The sequence below is a fragment of the Tarenaya hassleriana genome, unplaced genomic scaffold (assembly GCF_000463585.1).
Source record: "Tarenaya hassleriana unplaced genomic scaffold, ASM46358v1 Cleome2, whole genome shotgun sequence".
Classification (NCBI taxonomy): domain Eukaryota; kingdom Viridiplantae; phylum Streptophyta; class Magnoliopsida; order Brassicales; family Cleomaceae; genus Tarenaya; species Tarenaya hassleriana.
Genome location: NW_010965372.1, coordinates 4,398,945 through 4,420,876, shown reverse-complemented (window position 1 = coordinate 4,420,876; position 21,932 = coordinate 4,398,945). Strand labels below are relative to the sequence as shown.

The window sequence follows — 21,932 nt, the reverse complement described above, 5'->3', positions numbered from 1 at the left end:
CTCCTGCTTTCGTTGCTGCTGCTGGACGATCCTCGTCATCATCCTCCTCCTTCTCCTCGCCGCCGCCGCTGTTGCCGTCCTGTACCTCATCTACCGACCTCACCGGCCATCCTTCACCGTTTCCTCCCTCAAGATCTCATCCCTCAACTTCACCTCCTCCTCCACAACTCACCTCACCACCGCCATTTCCCTCGCCGTCGTCGCCAGAAACCCCAACAAGAACGTCGAATTCTTCTACGACGACACCTCCATCAACGTCGCCGCCACCTCCGGCGAAGATGACGTCACCATCGGACAGGGGAGTTTTCCGGCTTTCGTCCACGGCGACAAGAACACGACTCTGCTCAGGGTCTCTGTCGGGAGCCCGGCACAGGATCTTGACGAATTGTCGGCGAGTAAACTGAAGGGTGAGATCAAGAGCAAGAAAGGGTTGGAGATGAAGATTGTTCTCGATACGAAGGTGAGAGTGAAGATGGGTTCTTTGAAGACTCCGAAAACGCTGGTTAGGGTTACTTGCGATGGGATAAAGGCGACGGCTCCGACGGGGAAGACGGCCACGACGGCGACGACCTCCGGCGCCAAGTGTAAGGTCGATCTCAGGTTCAAGATTTGGAAAGTTACGTTTTAAGTGAAAAAAAAAATGGAACAAAATGGTCTTAAAATTTGTAATTCTTCTCTTCTTCTTTCGGTTCTTGATGTGACTTTTTGATCTTATTGTTGATTTGAAAAACAAATATACATTGTCTTTGGTTCATGTAAGATTTTGATTTGTTTATGTACATGGAAATACATATTTCTTTGTTCTCGTTGAGCATTATTTTGTTTTTAATTCTTGTGGTTAGTCCATTAGTATATACAAATAAATAAATAAAATTTGTTGATTTTTTTTATGTGTTATAAATTGAACCGATCTACTAAACTACCCATCTTGAATAAGTGTTTTGTCTTTAGATTCGAAACCATCATTCAAGCATATGAATCATTAGCACATTACAGTTAATGCAATATTGAATCGCATATGAATTTGTAATAATTAAAGAATCTTTTTTCATATTATAATTTGAAGTGATGGGTGATGCATGGGACCACCATTATGCAACTGCTTAGACTTAACCAAACTGTATTATTTGGTGGTGGTGAGTAATTAGCTGGCTTCTTTTGGATTACAACTGCGGTGTTGTCACCTTCCACGTACGATTTTAATAATTATTTTATTTTGTAGTAATGATACATTTATTGATTGATAATTAGGTTATTCTTGAGATACATATAAGTTTCTCACATATATGACACATACACATAAAATAGATTACCCTGTACGTAGTTTAATTAGTGTGTGTATATATATATATATCATATATCGGTTTAGTTGGATACAAAATTTGTGAATATACAATGTGAATAATTTAATATAAATTCCCAAAATGGATTTAATAATATGTGGGTTTGGTGCGATACCATACGCACGAGATCCCTATGGACGGATGGTGTCGATGAAGAAATCTTTCTATCCGCCTCTAAATTTTATCTTTTTTTCTTCCTTTCGTGGCAATTCTTTACGTTTATTTTGTGATGAAGATGAAGTTTGATTAATAATGTTATATAATAATAGGATATTTTGGTATTTTGGAGCCAAATTTCAGATGTAACTGAGAGTTTAAAGATATGGTACCAATTTACTTCAATAGTTAGAATAATCACTTAATTTAAGTAACGATTATTTTTTTATTCTAAGTTAATATATAGGATTGGAAACTCATTAAAATAGAATGTTATTAAGCTATCACGTATTATTTGGACTGTATTAAAAAAAAGTACAATCGATGGGTGGTTGAATCTATTCTTGTTAGAATTAAAGCTCAATTTTTATCATATTAATTTGATACTTTTGTTAAAAGCTTTTTCTTAATAAAAAAATATATATTGTGATGGATTTTGTACTCATAAAGTAACACTCGTTGTTGTAGTGTATTTTTAGAAACGGTCCACGGTACAATATTAAGTTGCATATTATATCGAAGCATTGTAGAATAAAACCTTCTAGATTGCATACTCGAATAACTTTATTTACACATTTAAACTATTGACTTTTTCAGTCAAGAAAATATAATGCGAAGGCTCAACATGTGACCCACATGTCACTACGTGGGCCCTAATTTAAATCCCATGTAACTTTGGCCCAGTGGATTTAGGTCTTCAATGAAGCTTTAAAAACTATTGGGTTGGGTTGCAGGGCTTTTTATTTTTGTTTTTAAAAATAATAATAAAAATAATAGATTCTAAGAGTTTTTTTTTGTTGTTGTCAAAATTAACTAAAAAACTATTTTTTTTTAGATTTAAGAGAAAGATAAATAAAATAAATCGTGTTTTCAATTCATAGGTCAGATTTTTGAGGATTTGATATATGTCACGTTTTCACTCGGAGTCTTGAAATAGAATGATTGTAGTTATTTTAAAATGAAAATAATCGAATCTGAAAATAATCGAACCAATCCCGAATTGAAATCCAAAATCACCACTTTTTTTTTTTTATACATACTATCTTAGTTTTAAAGATTCGAATTTGGATAAGAAATATTTTATAGATTTAACTTTGAATTCAGATATCCTAAAAATTGCGAATATTGTAAACCTATAAATTTCATAATTTAGCTTTTCAAATGCGACCGTAAATTAGGGTATCCATTTAGATTCTACCATTCAAAACTGAATCAGTCATTTTCAGGGAATTCGACAGTTCATTGAAATGAACAATAAGTGTGAACTAATCACATTTATGAGTCCATTAGACTTTGACGTTCACGAGCATTGACTTCCCTCGTCTTCTTTTTTTTTTTTTTGTATCTGGAAAGTTCATTTTATAATCATATAGTATACGAAATATATTTGTATTTCCCAAACTTCAATTGTAGGGAACTGAAAGAAATTGTTTGTAGGAACAAAAAAAAATCCTACAATATTGAGTAATTAATCGTTGAGATTTGATTTTCTTATCTTATTTTTTAATTAAGAAAAAGTTCAAATTTATCGTTTCTTTTTTGTTCATCACTGCTAAAGATTTGACGAAGACATGATGTGACAAAAAATTTATATTGCTAGATAATTTTTTTAAAAAAAAAATACATAAAATCTTATCCTAGGTCGAATTTCTCAAAATTTTTAAAAAATGGAAAAAATACAAACGATTAATATAATTGGCCACCACATAATCTTAAAAAATATCAGTTATCCAATAGAGGAGAGTCGTAAAGGTTTTGAGCCTAATCGGTAGAACATAATTTGTCACGTTCTTTTTATGATTTTTTTTATAACAAAAAACTAAACGACGAATTAAGACGTCCATGTCAAAAAAAAATAAAATAAAAATAAAAACACGTAAATCCTTGGTCCAACTTTCTCGGCAAATCAATGCATGCAACGTAAGGACATTGTTTTAACCCAATCCATATGTCACTTGCTTATTATTATTGTTATTGTTATTATTAGTATTATTATTATTAACAATGACGTTACGTTCCTTTCATGAGTCGAATCTCGTGACTAAGGATTCATACGGTGTACCACACGTTTCGGCGATATGGACTATGAATTACATCGTACCACAATAAATAAAGACGTCTATTTTTAATATTTAATTTAATCAGAAGATATTATTCACATGGTCAAAAATACATTCTCAGTAAATATGCACAAACAGTTACCCCTTCTAATCCAAGATATGAATGATTCATATACAAAATCTAAATAATTAGGCGATTACCAAAAAAAAAAAATCTAAATAATGAGGTCGGCCACGATTGTCATCTACATCCAGTTTGCAGATTTCGGTTGCGATTTCTACTTCAAGAAAATTGCAGATTAAACATGTAATATATAACTCGAGAAATTTCAAAAATATCGATATATTCTCTTCCTTTTATTTTATTTGGCGCCATGCACATATATCTTTAGCGGCATAGCAAAGTAGGGTTTATTGGATCACACGTGACGTGGAGAACAAGAAACCGAAGACAAAAGAGAGCCGATCGATATCAGATGGAGATGCTGTAAGGGACACCTTTTCCCGTAACTCCAGGATCAGAGGTTGGCTTCAAGAGCTCATACTTGACAACACCTGCTCCAGCCCTGTTCTTCAGATTCAGATTCACGTTCCTTTCATCGATCACTCCCTCCAGATACTGCAATCTCCCTTTGAATCTCTCGAACGCCGCGTAGATCACCGGCTCCTCTTCCCAAGCCGGCTCTACGATCTCTCCGATGTACTCCTCGTCCGGCGAATGGCTCGACAGAAGATCCAGAGTGACCATCACTTGAGTGGCTTGCTTCTGCGAAGGGTACGTTTTCAGAAGCAGTTTCTCTGGATCTTCTATGAACTCCTTGAACTCTTCTTCTGTCGGCTCCTCTGTCGGAATCTTTCTCCTTGCCGTCGTCGGTCTGTTCGGGAAATACCCTCCGTATCCGTACTGTCCGAAGTTCACAGCCGCGTGGTGGCCAGAACCCACCCATGCGATCGTTGTCACGACGTTGATCAAGTCGTCTTGTGTCTTTAGGACAGGCCACCACGGCTCATCCTTCTTGTCCCCATGCCCTACTTCTCTTACTTCACTCCACCATCCTTGGAGCTCTTCGTCTGACTGAATCGTGGCCGCGTCCGGATAGTAATGGTTCACATACTCTGTCACCCATTCCTTTATCGCGTCCCACAGGATTAGACCGTCGTTTGCGAAAGGGTAATCTTGTATCGCTAGGCGCAGCCCGTGTTCCGCGGTTTCATCCTCAACAGCCAGCCCCCTTCGACAAGGAACTCGACAGTTTCAGTTATATATGAGAACTATAGATAAAACTAGAAAACCGTAACTACGAGTTTTTTGTACCTTCTGATGAGGTCTCCAGGTAAGCTCTCCATGTCAAATCTCCATAGCTTACCGTAAACAATCGAGCTAATCTCCATGGAATACTTTCCGGGCCAAAACGATGTCTCGATGATTCCATTGGCATTGATGAGGCTTTGACGCGCACGAGCGTTGATTTCCATCGTGTATCGGAAGTGAGGGCACAAAAGCCGGTAGATTGGATGCATAGCACTTAGCTTCCTGTTCGCCGCTATAATGTAAGGCTCCATACAACAGTGAGTTCTAAGCCTGCAATTTTCCCCGAAACGGATCAGCTGCATTAGGTTAAACCAGAAATTGTATATCTAATCAACCATTTTTTTTTTGTAATGAGGGATATTGATTGATTCAGTACCAATGGACAATGAGCTGGTGATAACCGGCATCGTGGGCGCAGACATGAGCCTTAGCCAGTCTCCATAGCCAGCACGAGGTGGCATCGTATCCCGGGGTGAACACTTGCTTCCACTGTGGCCTATTGACATCTTTGGGGCGGGTCAGCTCGATGGCGATGGGCCTTAAAGTGCTGTCGTCGTTGAGGAAGAACAATGTACGAGAACCGTATAGGGTCGTGCCCTCGATTTGCCTCACTTGGTGGACAAATGGCAAGAACAGATCATGATAATCCAATATGAACAGCCTGTTGTTCTCCAGAGCCTGCAAATTATACATTATCATTCAAAGAAATTAACGTTTTTCGAGGATCATATTCATCTTGTACAAAGTCATGTATCATCTTTACCTCTTGAAATGTCATGAATCCTTTGATTTCTTTCTCCACAAGTTCTGAGGTGATCAACGATTCGGGTGGACCATACTCCTCGGGGTCTAGTTTGCTCGTCAATGGCCACTCCTGCAAGAACGGAGCGAGAGGTTCGATATCTTACTTGCAACGGAAGAAACGAAACCGAGCACTGGGGTTTGCGGGCATATATCTATATATGTGTATATCTCACTTTCACTAGCTGTATGCAGTAAGGATTAAGCCCTGCAAGTGTTTGGCGGGCGAATTCTTCGTCTCTGATCCATGAAAACCTATCCCCTGTGACAAGTTTTCCGATGATTTAACACAGACTTAACTCACTGATCAATAAAATTTAGTTACAGGAAGCATATTAAGGTAGGAGGAGGAGGTACTATCAACGAGAACAGGGGCGGTGAACTGAAGAACATCATCGGTAGCTTCAGCGACAACTTTGATAAGGTTTGGAATGAAAGAGAGAAGGCCTTCGTTCTTCGGGAGCTCGATTCCTTCGTCGAAAAGATCGTCTATGGCCTTGAAATGAGGGAACTCCATGTCAGGATCGACCAGAGCTGATTCGATCTGGGGGAAAATCGAAGGAAGAACCGCCAAGACTGCGTTTCCGGCGAAGGCAGCCTCCTTAACGGGACGGAACTCCTCATCCCTCGGGACATAGAAACTCCCGTAACGTTTTTCCGTGTTTCGGTCAGATTCACAGCGTTTTCGGCCTGTCTTGCAACGCCTCGGGTAAGGCAGAAACTGGTTGCCTCCCAAGACAGGACGTTCATTGTCAGGCTTCTCGTCGGGGTCCCCGAGGTCATTGTATACGTCGTAATCGTATATACGCTCAAACACCTTGAACTCGCCTTCTTCTTGACGGTTAACGCCCTGCAGATTCTCGAGCTCGGATTTTCGAAGGTTTTTGAGAGGCTCGGGAGTTTGTGAAGGCAAGTAAGACTTGTTAGAGAAGAAGACTCTCTTAGTCGGGTCGTCGAACTTGGAGCAGACCCATGAGTTGCAGGTGAAAGTAACCGGACCAGTCGGCAATTCAAGAACCACTTCTCTCAAGAAGATCTCTCTGCGGTGTTGGTTTTGGACAAGAATGGCTCCAACTGGTCCGAAATCTTCAGGAAAGTCGAACACGCATTCATACTTCTCTTCTCTCAGCTCAGACCATACTCGCTGCGCGTAGTCTTTCACATTCTCTTTCGCAAACCCGGTTCCTTGTCATCCAAGTAAACGTTTACGTGAGTTAAACCGCACCACACCATGCCCTACCATGGACATGCATAGCTAACATCATAGTACACATGCTCAATGGATTCTTACCAGGTTCTGTCTCAGAGCTAACGAGTTCCACGAGAAGAGATCTTCCCCGGAGATCTGTGATGTCATCGATCGATCTTGATAAGCTAAAGCCCTCGAGGAGCCCTTCTTTCGCTGTAATGAATCCTTTAACTTTGACGGTTTTTCCGGTTGTTTTCTCTTTCTCTTTCCTAGCATTAGACCCGGGCGACGAGCTGGCCCTTATCCCCCGAAACCCGAGGTTCCGCTGCCGTCCAAATGCAACGGGAACGTTGTGGTTGCGGTTAAGGAGGATTGAAGGTCGGTGGAGGAGGAAGGAGAGACTCCTCGAAGAGTCCAAGACATGAAGACTAGACTCTCTGCTCAACATTATGTGTAAGTGTATTCTCACTTATCGATCCTTGATGGAAGTCTCTTCTGGACTATGCTCATTTCCCCTCGCAACTTCATCTACTTATAGAGGTTCGATTATTACTTTTCCTTGAGCAAAGAATCTTCCAGCTCCTGTCTTGTCCGAGGAAGATAACAAATACCTTCATGTCAGAAAGTGACGAGGTTAAAAACAAAAACGTCCCCACAGATTTTGGATTATAAGGAAAAAAAAAACTCACGTTTTTTGTATTTCTTCCACCGATGCTTATAATATGGTAAGAGAGAAGACGAATGCAACCCTAATTGACAGATACGTGCATGGCATGGAAGAAGGGGGGGACGTGTGGACGTGGTCCTAGTTGTTTTTTCCTCTGAATTTTAAACGTTCATGTGGGGGACCTCTCTCATTGATTTCACATCACAAGTGGGTTGTGTTCATTTCTGTATCATATCTCCATGAAAATTCTAATTTAGGACAGTGGAGCAATAATATAACTTAAGTCACTTAGCCGCCCACTACTAGACGATGATTCAAATAATCAATAACCCTCCGACAAATCTGTTAGCTCTATTTTCATTCACAATTGTCTGTCTCCATAAAAAAATCTTCATCAATCCCCCCTCGTGCTTGGAGATTTTCACCACGTTTAGAAATGTAAGAGAAAATGATGTTTAGCTTTAGATCTTGCTGCGTAGTTTCATCAGAAGATGTTGCTGTTGTGGTTTTGCTTTGTCGGTGACAAATATATATATATATATATATATATATATATATATATACACATCCAATGTGATAACTGAGACATCAATCACGTCTAATACATGCATGAGCATCATCAATGGAATGGAACTAAGATTAAATACGCATAATATGTTGGCTCTAACCATGAATTGGTACATAATGTGGAAACACGAGATTGACAGTGAGGAAAATCAGAGTTCGAACAATCAGGACATGAGAGGGAGGAAACTATAAGGATAAAAAGTAAAACCTGCCTTGTGAGGATATCAAGTCTCTTCCTTTGTCCGACCTGAACAGGACTAAGGTTACAGCTGATGCACGTTTCGGGAATCCGAACCGCAAGTGAAGTCGGACTGATCAACGGTTTGCACCATAAGCTCGGGATGGGGAGATTCCAACTCGAAAATTACCTGCGTAAGAGTTTTCGAAAGATAATTGAGTTCAAACATCAGTGTGGTCTAAACCAATTAAACAAGGGCAGACTTTTAACACGCGATTTCCAACAGTAATTGGACGAGGGAAAGACAAGCACCGAAGAATTCCGTTGCATACCACGGAATTTCGGCCAGGTTTAAGGATTGGAGCAGGAACGTAGAGGTTGCACTGTGGTCCAAATGACTGCAAAAATAGCCATGTGACAAACAAAGCAAACAAACAAAAAATTCGTACGTTAGATGAGCTAGCAGCTCATTGAGGACCCGAAGAGAGAGAGGAGGATACAACAGAAATTTACCGGCCAGTATCTTCCAATGTTGAATTCATTGACAAAAGCAACTCCTTTGCCCCAACCGTTGAATGATAGGTATGCGTCTTCTTCGACTTCTTCGCTTATATTATCGATAACAAACTGGCCAGTAAATACAGTCGGTTCCTTCTGATCATCTAACAACAGCCGACAAAGAAGCTGTTAATTCATTCGGATAAACATTGTTTTTTAAAGTTTCCATAGTATTTGCAGAAAATCCAACAGCTTACCAGAGGTAACCTCGAATTTCTCGTAACTCGTTCTGGTAAAACGGGTCTTAAAACTTAGCTTCGGAACTTCATTCAGATTGTGAAAAGGAATTGGTATCATCTTCCATCCATGAAGAGTTTTACCATCTAGATAAACAGAAGACAAAATACCCTGAACAAGAGAAACAACAAAGAAAACAGAACCCCTTTACCTGGAAACTTGTTAAACTGAAACATCATGTCAACTTCAACATCTTAAGATTTACGGATCTTTTCGAGAGTCGATGAGAGCAAAATGTATAAGCTAATGCAATCTGAAAGATGATCTTTTCCAGGGAGGTGAAAATGATAAGGGTAAAATGCCTCCGAAACGAATCTTACCTTCTCATCAAAGATATACGGTCCATAATTTACACGACCCATGTTTTCAACCTACAAGAAATAGACAAATTATTAATTACAGCTGGTGAAAAGTATACAAGTACAACCCGAAAAAATCTCACCAGGCTTATCAAAAGGAGTATGAGCTGGAACCCTTTCATAAACTTCATGAATGTTTGGATGTTTACAGAAATAGAGATAGACAGACAACGTGCCACTACGACCTCACAATTATCAATACAGAAACAGAGACCGGAGATAAAATACAGAATATCCATGTGGGTTCAAACAAGGAGTGGATTCTCTTACCAAAATGAACAAGCCAGTCTTAGAAGCACACTTAATTGTAGGAAGGAAAACAGGTTGGTTGTTCTGTCTCTCAATTGTACCGGTGAATCTCAGTCCTCCATTGTAATTTTCAGAAAGGCATGATATAAACACTTGAGCTCTGTCATGCACCTGCGTTTCTTCACGTTACAAGATTCTCAACTATGAAATTAGAATATATGATATGGTATGATATGTAACTCCTCTCTTTTGTGATTATAACTTAGAAATAGGATATGATATTGAATACAAATTAGTACAGATCAAAAGAGAAGGCGAGTTATACCTTAGGGATCCGTAGTATATTTCCATCCTTCTTTGTGATGTATGAAGATTCATACAGAAGAAACCCAAACATCTGGCAGAAGGCAGACAAATGAAGGATCAGTTTGTGAAACAGTACAACTCCGTACCTGAAGCTAAAGGCACACGAAAAATCTGGAGGCAGTAAAAGAAAGAGGTTTGGTTGTGAAATGATCAATTTTTAGTAATAACGATTCAATGAAGTAGGAAACAAAAAAGCATAGATTAGACAAAAACCGAAATGCCATCAAAGTTCCAAAACAGCAAATTGTTTTATAATAATAGAGGATGAGAATTTGCATTAAGAACGGTGATATCGAGAAACTATTTGCTGAGACCCTGGATAATGGGGAAACTCTCAAACTAATTCCATCAAGTTAATATAGAAAGTTTTGAACATACCTGGCCAGCAGACTCCATAGACATTGGATTAGAAGAATTAATCACATCTGAAGGATCTGTAGTATTAGCTAAATCAAATAGAGACATTGTCCTCCGCAACTGGATCGGTCCATAGGCTTTTCTTTTACAGTTGAGCTTTTTGGAGTGGGGTGCTTCATTGTACTTCTTTATTACCCTCTGGAGAGCTGCACATGGAACAACGTTTATAAAGCTGGACATTGTTGTCGCGTGTGAAGATATCATATTACAGACGTGGGGAAAGTTCAATTTTAATTCTGATTTTTTATATCCCTCCTTTTTTGTTCAAATCAGTTACCTTGCTAAACGATCAGCACATAATCAAAGTGTCGATGTGAGGTACACCACCATATGAGCGATAAATGTGAAAAAATGAAACCAAAATCAGAAGAAGCAATAGTAAGATCATACCCTGGAATTTTCGGTTATCTATGTCACCAGCTTCCTTAATGGGAGCATCCTGTAACGAGATGAATCTTTATTAGTTTGAAATATGTTCAAAAGTCTTTTACTAAGTTGATGTAGTCCATACATAGTCATAGGATGTCAGATCTGGTTTGTAGTCAGATTCTCCAGAATCGGTATTTGCTCCACTGTAAAAGCCAAAGTTTGTTCCTCCATGCACCATCTGAGAATCATACAGACAAGAATCACTTAGCTTCATACACACCGCCTCATAGCTGGGAAAGGATTCCAACTTGGAAACAGCCGATAAATAAGGAATGTAAGTATATACATAAAGAACAGCAGAACCGTTTCGTGACAATATTTTTTCGAGGGCAGCTGCTGTAAAATCAGCATCAGTTTTTGCAATCTTCTCTCCCCAGTGTGTAAGCCAGCCAGTATAGAATTCTCTGAAACGACATAGACGATGACTTCTAACTGGAAAATTTATAATCCAGAAAATAAAATGGGAGATACTTGCGAGGAAAGTGGAGGTGATCTTCCGGGAGCGTTAAACTTCTTTTGCAGTTCAAAAATAGGCCAAGGTGCATCGCCAGTAGAGAAGTCAACAGCTATCAGAAGGAAGAATTTATTCATCATGACTGATATTCAATAAACCAAAATTTCGGTTCAGTGTGATTAAAGGATTCGGAGAAAGCATATACTAGTCTGTACACATACTCAACAGATGTTGGAAGATCAATCAATGAAGCAGACTATTGTCTGCATATTGCTCAAATACACTGGTGGAGAAGTATATGTAATAATGTTTGAAAGACCAATGAAGTCAATGTTTACCTGAATAGACGTTGTCTAGGGGGATGGTTCCTTTCTCGAGAGTTTCTTTGGTGCCTCCATCTGTGGTATATCTGATATCATGAGAAAACAAGTGTTAGAATGCTTGATTAAGACTGGAATAGTTCAGCAGAAAACACAAGTTCATGGTTTCAATTTGGAGAAAAGTATACAAGATGCTGATATATGCTAAGAGATAGAGAAATACTGGAAGTCTGGAATGATGCAGAGAGCTCAGAGTAAAAAGCACGAGAGCAAGCCCAAGAAATTTTATAATTCATACGATGAATTAGCGGTCTTACCCAAGCAAAAAAATGGAAAGTAGGAGGGACAATGCTTGCTGGAGATTTGAAAGCACGAAAATGTACAAGTTGGCTTTTTTATTAGACAAACAAACGAGAGGAAAGCTGAAAGACTTTAACACGGAAGTAAGAATTGTGGTCATATTGTTGAAGATGTAGAAAATCTTACATAATTATGTCATCTCCAAGGTGTCCTCTAGCCAGAGCAAGTAAACTATGAAGATAAGCTTTGTCACTCCCATATGAGCCATATTCATTTTCAATCTGCATAAACTAGACTTAAATCTGTAAAAAGAAAACACAACTGAGAGATAACCCAGATTTTGGATTTTGACTTCACATTTTCTGTTCATCTTTAGCGTTCTTGGACTTCATGGAAAGCTTTTCACAATAATGTCATATTACCGAGCCAAGTTCTTTCAAAATTAAATTAGAGTTCCTCACCACTAGCAGTAGCAGCTGAATCATTCTACCAAATGTACTTGTCCACAACACTGGAATAACCAATCAGTATACATGATTTACGATAATGAAAGAGAACACATCTTGTTTCACGAACCTGAACCATTATAACAGGACCCCCATTGTGGTAAAGCAGAGGAACTACCTTTGGGAGCAGAACAGCCCACCATCTTTCAACCTGTCAAATTTTTATTTTATGGGCAAGCCCAAAAACAAAAATGAGCCATAACAAAAGATCTCAGAAAACTGGGGAGGATTAAAAACTATGGTGGCGAGAAATACATGCCCAGAGAACAAAGTTCATAATGTGCGGAAAACATATGCATATTTGACCAGCATATAAGGAAAAACCAGAAATTAACTTAATATACACGCCTGTTGTATAGTGTATATATATCAATACGAACTTTGAAAAAGGTATCTTAATTCCACTCATTCTCCATTCAAACCACTGGGTCCTCCATTTTAAGTTGCCCCAAGAGAATTGATGTGAGGAAGCTCCAACCCTCACGATTAATTGCCAGCAACAATTATTTATAGAGATAGCAGTAATAAGAATAAGACCAGATTTAACATGGCATGCTGATCAATTGCAACTACGATTATATGCTACCTGACTCATTTCACAGACAACTTACCAATTTAAGATATGCAGGATCAGACGTTCTCAGTTTGAGCGGGGGTTTTATCGCCAGTAACCAAGCAGGAAACCCCCCCAGGTCCCACTCTGTGATTTTAGACCAAACCATGCATCAGCATTTGCTTCTGTTTAAGAGTCCACGTTATATGTGGAGCTGTAAAAGCTAATACCCTCTTACCAACTCATAGGAACCACCGATGAGAAACTAAAACTGACCTCCACAGATATAAGGCCCAGCACGCAGCATAACCAGTAAATCAAGTTTCTGACACAGCTTGAGAAAGGACACGAGATCAGCAATACCCTCGAAAACCATCTCTCCAGGCTTTGGTTCATGCAGATTCCAAGCAACATAGGTTTGTATAGTGTTCAGACCTAATGCCTTGGCTCTCATAAGCCTGTCTTCCCAGTACTGCGTTCATAAACTTGCATTACCAAACCAGTTCGTTTATATATAGAATATCACAAACAACGATCGTCTAACTTCAGAAATAGTAAAGTATAAGTTTTTGTTACAGTCAAGAGGAATATACCTCAGGAAGAACCCGAAAGTAATGCAAATCACCACCAATGATCTGAAAAGGGTTCCCATCTTTCCAGAACTTGTCATCTTTGATATAGAACTTCCGAGACAACACCATCTGCAAAGACGAAAAGAAAGATCAAAACTTTAACTCAAAACGAGAACCGTATAACACCATTGCTTCGAAATTGCAGGCAGAGAGTTCATTTTTAGAGAAAAGGAGGTAAAAGTTCATCACAACACAACCCACAAACGGAACAAATTAAGGTTTTCAATGTACCGGTAGGAACCACAACTCGATTACTACGGAATTGGAATAGACAAGACATGCCGAAGTCAAGTCAAACACCCATTTGGGTTCTACAGAAAATCAAGGACAATCATGCAGCAATTAAGGTACGCATAAGCTTACTTTATCATTCCATTGAATTGCAGGAGACAGAGAGTGAGAAGAGGACAGCGAAGGAAGAAGAGCGGAGACAGGAGCATAGATTTCGACAGCTACGTGAAATAAGAGCAATAATAGAAGTGTAGGATTTCTCTGTCTTCTTCCTGTAGATGGAGAATCACGCCTTCTCGTCGCCATTGTTGCCTCTTTCTGCAAAAGAGCAGAGACCCGAGTAGACTTTAAGAAGAATTCAAGAAGTTGTTTGACGTTTCACCAAAAAACAAAAGAGAGAAGAAGCATTTTAAGCCTGTGGACTGCATGTTGACTGGGAACCAAAAATTGAGATCAGCTACATGGATTGAACCGGTTCAACCTATAACCGGACCGGTTCGAATCTCACATAGGCTGCGCAGCGGAGCGGTTGTCTAAGCAGCCAAATGCCAACGAGTTTCACGTCGCTAATTTCAGAACCTCTTGATTCCAAATCGGTATGATCATAAATTGAAATTTGCTTCGCCTACATACATCCCAACAGATTCCAGTTTATTTCGGTTTTGCTTTTGTTTGTTGCGAAGCATTAAATCCGGTTATCTATTCGCCACCTGTCATCTAAACCGACCATTAACCAAGTTTCCAGCAAAATTGGAACTTGAACACACACATCAATTTCATAACTTGATGTTTCACAAATCAACAAATTTCAACATTCCCAAACTTGTGACAGAAAAAGGAACCAACTTTACAAAAGAAGAGCTTTCACATTCACTTTCACTTCTCTGCCAATTCCACCGAGTCTCCAACAGAACAGAGTCCACCAAATGCCTTTACTTCCTCTGATACGGATGGTACCGTGCCATGGCCGAACCATTCATCACATTTCCTTTGACACTGCTCGAGCTGTTTTCGTCATTTCTGTAGACTTCCGCACCGCCATAGGCAGCTGCAGAACCGTAGCCACCCAGTTGGCTGTAACCCCCAGCTCCATAGCCGAAGTTGTACATTGAACCTCCTCCATAGCCATAACCATAGCCATATCCACCATAACCATAGGCATAACCAGCAGTGCCTCCCATGTAGTTCCCAGGGTAGGTTCCATAACCACCATAGCCGGCGTACATGCTGTAATCTCCATTGGCTTTTTCAAAGTACCCCTCTTCATGAGAACAAATACCGTAATCCCTCCCGTTTCTCCTGGGTTCGGCCCTTTTTATTTCGACCTATGACCCATTTTGAAGTCCTTGGGATGATTATTTTGTGCTGTATATCTTAGAAGGTTTGAGATTAAATTAAAAAAAGACTTGCCTGTTTGTCACCAAGCTCGTGGATTTTTCCCTCGGAGATAATCCTATCAACAGATTCTTCAGTCTGAAAAGTAACAAAACCAAAGCCCCTTGACCTCCCAGTGTTGTGGTCGTACATGATCTGATGCTCAGTTATGTCACCATAAAAAGAGAAATACTCCTTCAGTTCATCTACAAATCAAAAGCAAAGACATAAACAACAGTCGTCCTCTTGACTGGTAATAAAACACAAAGAAAGGAATGTATAAGAAACCTTACCTTCTTTCAAAGATGGTGGTAGTCCACCGACAAATATTTTCTTGGTCTTTGACTTTGATATCGCTTTGAATTCCTTTTCATCCCTGGGAACTGTTCTTTTCAAGTCAACCTAAGAAAGATGCAAAGGAAATAACTAAAACATTAAACAGAAAATGGGAGAAACAAGTGAAGCAGATGACACCTCAAAAAACTGATTACATTTTCGGATCCTACCTTTCTGCCATCTATTACATGTTCTTCCTCCAGAACTTTCTCTGCAACCTCTGAATCAGCAAAAGTTACAAAGCCAAACCCCCTAGGCTTTCCGGTCATTCTATCTGTCATGAGTATACAATCTACAAGTTCCCCAAACTTGAGAAAGTACTCGGCAAAACTTTCTGAAAATGAGAGGGCAAACATTGGATCAAAATGTGCAAGCAGCAGACTTTTATTCGAGAACAAGAAAATGAAACTACAAATGGGCAAGAGCACTCAAAAATTTCTCAGTTTCGACATGAAGAGAAGTGGGCTGTAAGGCTCTTTCTGTCACTGTTGAACCATTCATAAAAGCACCAATGACAGTTCCTCACAAAGACAGGAGACTTCTTCTAGCATCGTCACTATAACCCAATTCTCAAGCAGAACATAGACGGAAAACATTGTGCAGATTTCAGTTATTAAACTAGATGAGAAACTTTCCTGAAGATTTAAACAAAATGTAGAAGAAACGACTTAATCTAGTCCCCTCAGAATAAACACTACAGCCATCATCATCATCATCATTTGTTGCAATTCTGACGAGTTAAGTTGAAGAAACAAATAACGTTTCATGTAAAACTTGCAAAATGGAAACAAGAACAACCAGCAAAAGCTTACCTTCAGTTGTTTGCCAAGAGACTCCTCCTACGAATAGTTTCCTAACACAAAGAAAGACAAGTCCACAAAAGAAACGCTCCATCAATCACTACCATTCTTAAGCAAAGCTCCTAACAAGCAGCTACAGATTTCCAATTCAAAGCACAAGCTACAAGCTAAATCCCAAAGGAAAAGCCCTGAAACCACAACACACACAAAAAAAGGTAGAACCAACGAAACATCACTGACCCGGAAGAAGAGGTAGAGGAAGAAGTATGGCGATGCTCAACAGAATGCTTCATCCGATTCTCTCCTGTATCTACAGGGTTGTCATCGTTGTTCCAGTCATCAGCCCTATGTACTCCATACTCCGAAGACAACCTCTGCTGGTCTTGTCGGTGGTAAGTATTGTAAGAATAGTCATGCCCACCACGGTGGGAGTCGTAATCCATGGACCACCGCGGCAGAAAAAAAAACCCTAATTTCCCCTTCTTCCCACAGAGATTAACCGAGCTTGAAGAGGGAAAAATGAAACCAAAGAACCCAACTTTCTTGTAGTAAGCGCTTCCTTCCAATGGCGATTTTCTGCTCTGAGAAGCTACGGCGGGTTAAGGAAGGAGGAACCGAAATTCAAATTCCGAGGATTGCAGAGAAACCCTAGGCCGAGTTGGTGGAAGAAGAAACGGCTCTGACCGTGAGGAGCAAAACCAAAAACTTCCCTACGATTATTTAAAGAACGAATCTTTGTACTGGGAAATGGGAATACGACAACGTCGTAGAAAGGGGTCAACTTTGGTCAATATCGAAAATTCAACTGAATAGAGTAAATACACATTCAGTATGCTTCGGTTTCATTTCAACGTTAGTTTAGGTTTAGTTCGTTTCAATGTATTCACCAAATCTCCATACAAAAACAAAACTTTATGCAGATGAAGACAAAACCACAAACACAGGTCTGAAAACATGAAGGTTTTCATCTTGATCTCTCTTCTCTCTCGTCTACATGAACGTCAGAAACTGTAGGGACCAATCTTTGAGAAAAAGGATAACTGGTAAAACAGTAGACTCTACTCTCTTGTGTGTTTCTCTATACACTAAAAGAGGAACTAAAAGGGAAAAAGACTGCAGGAATTAGTTTAACTCCAGATAAATTCATGGCGAGGCGGAAGCAGCTTTGATTATCGAGTTCTGCAAGTCCGCAATCGTCCGTTCTTCTGCCTGGAAAGACGAAAGAATGCAGAATATGAAACTTCAGTGATTAGAAAACGATGATGGCTACGAAGGATGACCATAAAAACCCGAACTTGCGAGATTTTTAGCAAATGATTCCTTAAAAACACCTCATCAAAGCACCAAAGAATGGTCACAGTTTCGGGTTTAGTGTAATAGAGGGAAAAGCAATAACCGCAACAACAGAGACACTACCACAGTTGCCAACCGAGGCAGTTCATAGTCCGTTCATGTCTCCACTAGTTGTGTAATGATAGTTTGTTTTCGCTCATTAATTGAGAATTCAAAATCCATTTGCCAGAAGTTGAAGTTACTAAAAAGATTAATAGATATAAGAAGAATATAAAATAGCTAATGTTTAATGTTAGATGATCTACTGACCAAAAGGAGTCTTTCTTCTCCTGTTCCAAAAGTTCTTCAAAGGAGATGTCAGAAGATTCATCATCTGGATTCTCTAGTTCTGCCCCCAACTTGTCTTCAAGCTCCATGGAAGTGCTTATTTCAAGCATCTGCATTATCAAGAAAAGGGTCATGGTTACGATGACTACAATGTGTGTTAACAAACAAATACACATAAAAAATGGAATTGTGAAACAGAAAAAACAATCTAAATAGTAAGGCACGCATCATCGTGGTCATCATCTTATGGATTGGTAACTGTTTACAGAAACAAAAAAAGATAGAGGAATAAGGAGATTATTCCCCTGAGCTTGGAAAGCAATTCACTGGCACAAATCACAGACACCGTGAATCAAGAAATCTTGTATTGATATAGTGGGATTTGATCAATGTTCTTGTGATCTTAGGCTAATGCGATTAAACATGAATTCCACTGGGCAACCCAATAAAATTTTAACGGTAATAAGCCAGTGGAGTCTTGAGTTTAGGTTACCTTTTTGTATGCAGGTGAAAGTTTCAGCTGTTGTTGTAACCAATTATAAACAAATGCATCTTCTCCTAACCTCTTCTGCTCCATTTCCAGCTTGTAGATCTGGCAAAAACACAAAACATCAGCCTTAAAGGCCATGGACACAGAAAATTTTCTGAAAAAGAAATCGATGCATAAAAGAGAAAAATGAAAGCTAATATTCACCTGCTGTGAAAGTCGCTCAAATGATGACCTATTAGCCTTGAAGAGGAGGGCCTTTGTTATTGTAAACTTGCGCTTAATGAACTCTGACCTGCGACAGGAAACAAGCAGAACTAAGTTGTGCCGCCAAAGAGGAACTAAAAAAATCGCTGTACTCAGTCAAATAACTCGTCATCATCGAAGGTAAAAAAACTATTTAGCACAAAACAAGAACATATAAATATCTGCAACACTGTTGTATGAGTTTATTCTACAACTCCTGAAATCGATAGTTACTTATTGCATGATGAGAATATGATACTTTATGAAGAATTATAATCCACACAAACGGAGTGCGCTCAAACCGGAGCAGTAACAGAGAAACTGGATCTGAGTCTCTAACAAGAAAATTAGATATTCTAGTCTCAAGATCCAATGCTAGTGCTTTGATATTACAAGTCATGGTAATATTAGCTTACTTGTGCTGTAGTTCATTTCTGGCTTCTATCAAACAATTAGCAAATTCCCCAACCTGTGAAGGAAAAGAGCACAAAAGACCATCAAAATCTAAAATTAACTGTTTGTAGGCCAAAGCCTAGATTCTAACATAACCAAGCAAGGCGAGAAAAGGACCACATGCTAATCAACAACTGTTTTTCTTCTTCTTCTTCAATCTTACTCAGTAGGAAAAGCTAGGTGCTGCTTTTCTTTACCCGGAAGGACAAACTAGAACCCCTACCCGAAAGTCTCTTTGTTTATCAACTTGAATTATCGAACATGGACGATAAAATTAAAAGAATATCAAACAGACACAGCGATACTAAAGTCTCCATGAAGAATGGTTCTAAAGCCACAGAGATCCAATCAGTTCGAAGCCCTCAAAGCCCATTTCCTAAGAAATGCAGAGGCTTCAACCTTCAAACATAAACTACCAATAAAAGAATTTTCTGACAACATCTTTACCCTTATTCCTTGACATGTGACTATCGCAAACAGATGACACAACTGCTCGTAAACCATACCAGCCAGAAACCTAGAAGAAAGAATAGTTTGCCATGAACATCTGCTTGTGCAATAATATATACCATATCAACAACTTTCCACAGGCTCGGGGTTCATCCGACAGTTTTCAAGACTATACTCTTCCTTGAAAATATGTCAAGGATGAACCTTTACAGACTACAATCGAGAACTTCTGACTGACTATCATAAAATGGTAAACGTTAAACTATCCAATCTGCATTTCCATTCAAAATCTAATTCCACGTCTACATTCTCTTTTCTTCATCAGACATCAAGCAAATTAAGAACAGAGTGACAGAAGGATCATCCTCCTGAATGATACCTAATAAAAAGTGGCATAGGATGAATTCTTTCATTGCAGCCTAAGCAACATATCTGACTTCGATCCGGGTTCAAAGCCAATACCTCAAAAGCTCAACACAACTCCGGACAACCTACCTAATGGTAGCCAATTGATAACCTAAGCAAGAACAGTTATTGCATCAAACAAATTCAAAACCACAAAATTGACAACACAACGAAATGAAAAATCCCCAAACATTGTAGAGATACAGAACAGGATCTGACCTGAGCCAAGGTAAGTCCTTTGGTCTCATTGCATTTGACAAGATGATCGTACTGCTGTTTGATCTTCCTCTGCGTAGCACTACCCGTCGACGTGAATGGGTACAAGCATACAAGCTCCGGTTTGAACCCCGAAGGCGAACCCGAACCAGAAACCGTGTCGGGACCCGAAGCATCTCTCTCCGCCGGTTTCTCGCCGCCGAGATCATTTTCTTCGCCTCTCGGGTCCGGTTTCTTCTTCTTACCCCTTTTCTTCTTCCTCCCACACACTCCCTGATCGCCGCCGCCGGATGGCTCGTCCTTCTTGTCGGATAGCAAGAGCTCGTATATACGCGAATTCGTTACACGGGTCGGATCATTCTCATGGGTAAGTTGTTGGGATGAGTCCGAAATCTCCGATAGACCCGTTCCCGGTTCGGGTGTGGGTTCTGATTCCGAATCGAGTTCCTCCTTCTCTACGGAAGTTTTCCGGGAAGTTTTGAAGAGTAAGAAAGAGGCGAAGAGGAGAAAGAGAAGGGAGAGAGCGAGGAGAGAGAAGAAGAGAAGGGAATACATGAGAGGGTCTAGATTCGATGCTAAGATTTTGATTTGGGAGGGGTACAGAAGCATAGCCGCCATTAACGCGCTTGGTGCATTGCAGATAATATACGAGAGAGTAAGATGCGACGAAATCCTTTTCCTTTAACATACGAAGCTTCATTTTCAAGTTCCTCGTACTTTATTTTAATATTTCACCTTCATGTTAAAATAAAATAACAAAAAGATACCAATTTGAAAAACAATTATTATCTGAATTGATTTTTAATAAAAAAAATTGAATTATAATTTTGAATACTTATAATGATCTAACTATGAACATAATAAAAATATAAATTACAAATTTATATAAAATCTCAGTTTTTATTGGTTTTATATTTATTTATATGTCAAACTTCAACTTCGATAATATATATATATATATATGTATATGTTCATATAGATAAAAATATCAAACTTGTAATTAAAAAACCAAATAAAAAACTGAAATTAAACAAAATTTTATTATCTTGTTAGATATTTTAATATATCTCTGAATTTTACTAAAAAAATTTAATATATTAGTTGATTGTTTGAATTAAAGTCAGTATAAATTTATGTAAAGTAGTAAAAATTCAGATATTTTTAACTATTCTTTCTAAATTTTATTATTTGGTTTTGGTTAAATTTATGAATTTCTTCCCAACTTGTAATTTTTCTCAAGGCCCAATAACGTTAGGGCTAATCCTCGGGTCACCGGCCCAATATATTCGGGAAGAATTACTTAATTAAACATAGTTTTTTTAGAAATTAATAATTTGCATAGAGGATAGCATTTAATGGAACACATTTAAAAGATTCTTCTACGTGTTTATTAAGTTAAAAAAAAAATCAAATTATTGAAGTGATTCCATGGGATGTTCTTGACCCTTCATACAAGGAAAGCATAAAACAAAGGGTAATAATGCCAAGCTTTATATATATATATATATATGAAACAAGACACAAATCTCAACCGAAACGTACCAAACATCATATTTTTCAATGTCTATTTTATCTGTCAACAGCCATTTTCATTCGAGACCATGGATCCCTAAAGAGAAACTCGAGTCTTTTGTGGATGCAAACTGTTATTTTTGCACCAC

The 21,932-nt window shown here is 38.9% G+C and overlaps 5 protein-coding genes across 5 annotated transcripts in view; 1 reads left to right on the top strand and 4 right to left on the bottom strand.

Moving 5' to 3' along the window:
* Positions 1-630, top strand: part of LOC104812217 — a 1,047-nt gene extending 417 nt beyond the window's left edge. The window contains exon 2 of the mRNA XM_010539259.1: positions 1-630. Within this exon, the coding sequence (XP_010537561.1) occupies positions 1-628 (628 nt within the window). The 3' untranslated portion in view covers positions 629-630.
* Positions 631-3,872: 3,242 nt separating this feature from the next.
* LOC104812216 (lipoxygenase 2, chloroplastic) lies at positions 3,873-7,380 on the bottom strand. The gene is made up of 7 exons (XM_010539258.2): positions 6,964-7,380; positions 6,030-6,857; positions 5,849-5,934; positions 5,635-5,745; positions 5,248-5,549; positions 4,875-5,141; positions 3,873-4,791 (listed from the first exon to the last, which is right to left on the bottom strand). Exons 1-7 carry the CDS (start codon positions 7,307-7,309, stop codon positions 4,032-4,034), a joined length of 2,700 nt encoding a protein of 899 aa, XP_010537560.1. The 5' UTR covers positions 7,310-7,380; the 3' UTR covers positions 3,873-4,031.
* Positions 7,381-8,138: 758 nt separating this feature from the next.
* Positions 8,139-14,270, bottom strand: LOC104812215 (beta-galactosidase 17). The gene is made up of 19 exons (XM_010539257.1): positions 14,017-14,270; positions 13,615-13,722; positions 13,298-13,493; positions 13,080-13,168; positions 12,539-12,619; positions 12,149-12,243; positions 11,681-11,751; positions 11,364-11,454; positions 11,175-11,292; positions 10,971-11,066; positions 10,850-10,898; positions 10,421-10,605; positions 10,002-10,073; positions 9,698-9,847; positions 9,389-9,439; positions 9,029-9,179; positions 8,787-8,935; positions 8,606-8,671; positions 8,139-8,463 (listed from the first exon to the last, which is right to left on the bottom strand). The coding sequence occupies exons 1-19, from the start codon at positions 14,188-14,190 to the stop codon at positions 8,359-8,361; spliced, it is 2,097 nt and encodes a 698-aa protein (XP_010537559.1). The 5' UTR covers positions 14,191-14,270; the 3' UTR covers positions 8,139-8,358.
* A 343-nt stretch (positions 14,271-14,613) lies between these two features.
* On the bottom strand, positions 14,614-17,101 carry LOC104812212 (heterogeneous nuclear ribonucleoprotein 1). Its single transcript, XM_010539255.2, has 6 exons — positions 16,635-17,101; positions 16,407-16,447; positions 15,765-15,928; positions 15,552-15,660; positions 15,295-15,464; positions 14,614-15,209 (listed from the first exon to the last, which is right to left on the bottom strand). Exons 1-6 carry the CDS (start codon positions 16,835-16,837, stop codon positions 14,817-14,819), a joined length of 1,080 nt encoding a protein of 359 aa, XP_010537557.1. The 5' UTR covers positions 16,838-17,101; the 3' UTR covers positions 14,614-14,816.
* Positions 17,102-17,251: 150 nt separating this feature from the next.
* Positions 17,252-20,935, bottom strand: LOC104812213. The gene is made up of 6 exons (XM_010539256.2): positions 20,275-20,935; positions 19,164-19,216; positions 18,709-18,796; positions 18,508-18,606; positions 17,997-18,124; positions 17,252-17,603 (listed from the first exon to the last, which is right to left on the bottom strand). The coding sequence occupies exons 1-6, from the start codon at positions 20,887-20,889 to the stop codon at positions 17,564-17,566; spliced, it is 1,023 nt and encodes a 340-aa protein (XP_010537558.1). The 5' UTR covers positions 20,890-20,935; the 3' UTR covers positions 17,252-17,563.
* Positions 20,936-21,932: the final 997 nt, after the last annotated feature.

What these genes read in the sequence shown, in the direction of transcription:
- LOC104812213 (XM_010539256.2), bottom strand. Translation starts at nt 20,889, where the DNA reads ATGGCGGCTATGCTTCTGTACCCCTCCCAAATCAAAATCTTAGCATCG. An exon ending in TTGAGCGACTTTCACAGCAG is followed by an intron (nt 18,607 to 18,708) that starts GTGAATATTAGC and finishes TGTTTTTGCCAG; the next exon opens with ATCTACAAGCTGGAAATGGA. An exon ending in TTTCACCTGCATACAAAAAG is followed by an intron (nt 18,125 to 18,507) that starts GTAACCTAAACT and finishes TTGATAATGCAG; the next exon opens with ATGCTTGAAATAAGCACTTC.
- LOC104812215 (XM_010539257.1), bottom strand. Translation starts at nt 14,190, where the DNA reads ATGGCGACGAGAAGGCGTGATTCTCCATCTACAGGAAGAAGACAGAGA. An exon ending in CAATTCAATGGAATGATAAA is followed by an intron (nt 13,723 to 14,016) that starts GTAAGCTTATGC and finishes TCGTCTTTGCAG; the next exon opens with ATGGTGTTGTCTCGGAAGTT. An exon ending in ATCTGACATCCTATGACTAT is followed by an intron (nt 10,899 to 10,970) that starts GTATGGACTACA and finishes ATCTCGTTACAG; the next exon opens with GATGCTCCCATTAAGGAAGC.
- LOC104812216 (XM_010539258.2), bottom strand. Translation starts at nt 7,309, where the DNA reads ATGTTGAGCAGAGAGTCTAGTCTTCATGTCTTGGACTCTTCGAGGAGT. An exon ending in CGCCCCTGTTCTCGTTGATA is followed by an intron (nt 5,935 to 6,029) that starts GTACCTCCTCCT and finishes AACTTGTCACAG; the next exon opens with GGGATAGGTTTTCATGGATC. An exon ending in CCTGGAGACCTCATCAGAAG is followed by an intron (nt 4,792 to 4,874) that starts GTACAAAAAACT and finishes TCCTTGTCGAAG; the next exon opens with GGGGCTGGCTGTTGAGGATG.
- LOC104812212 (XM_010539255.2), bottom strand. Translation starts at nt 16,837, where the DNA reads ATGGATTACGACTCCCACCGTGGTGGGCATGACTATTCTTACAATACT. An exon ending in CTCTTGGCAAACAACTGAAG is followed by an intron (nt 15,929 to 16,406) that starts GTAAGCTTTTGC and finishes TCTCATTTTCAG; the next exon opens with AAAGTTTTGCCGAGTACTTT. An exon ending in ATGTAATAGATGGCAGAAAG is followed by an intron (nt 15,661 to 15,764) that starts GTAGGATCCGAA and finishes CATCTTTCTTAG; the next exon opens with GTTGACTTGAAAAGAACAGT.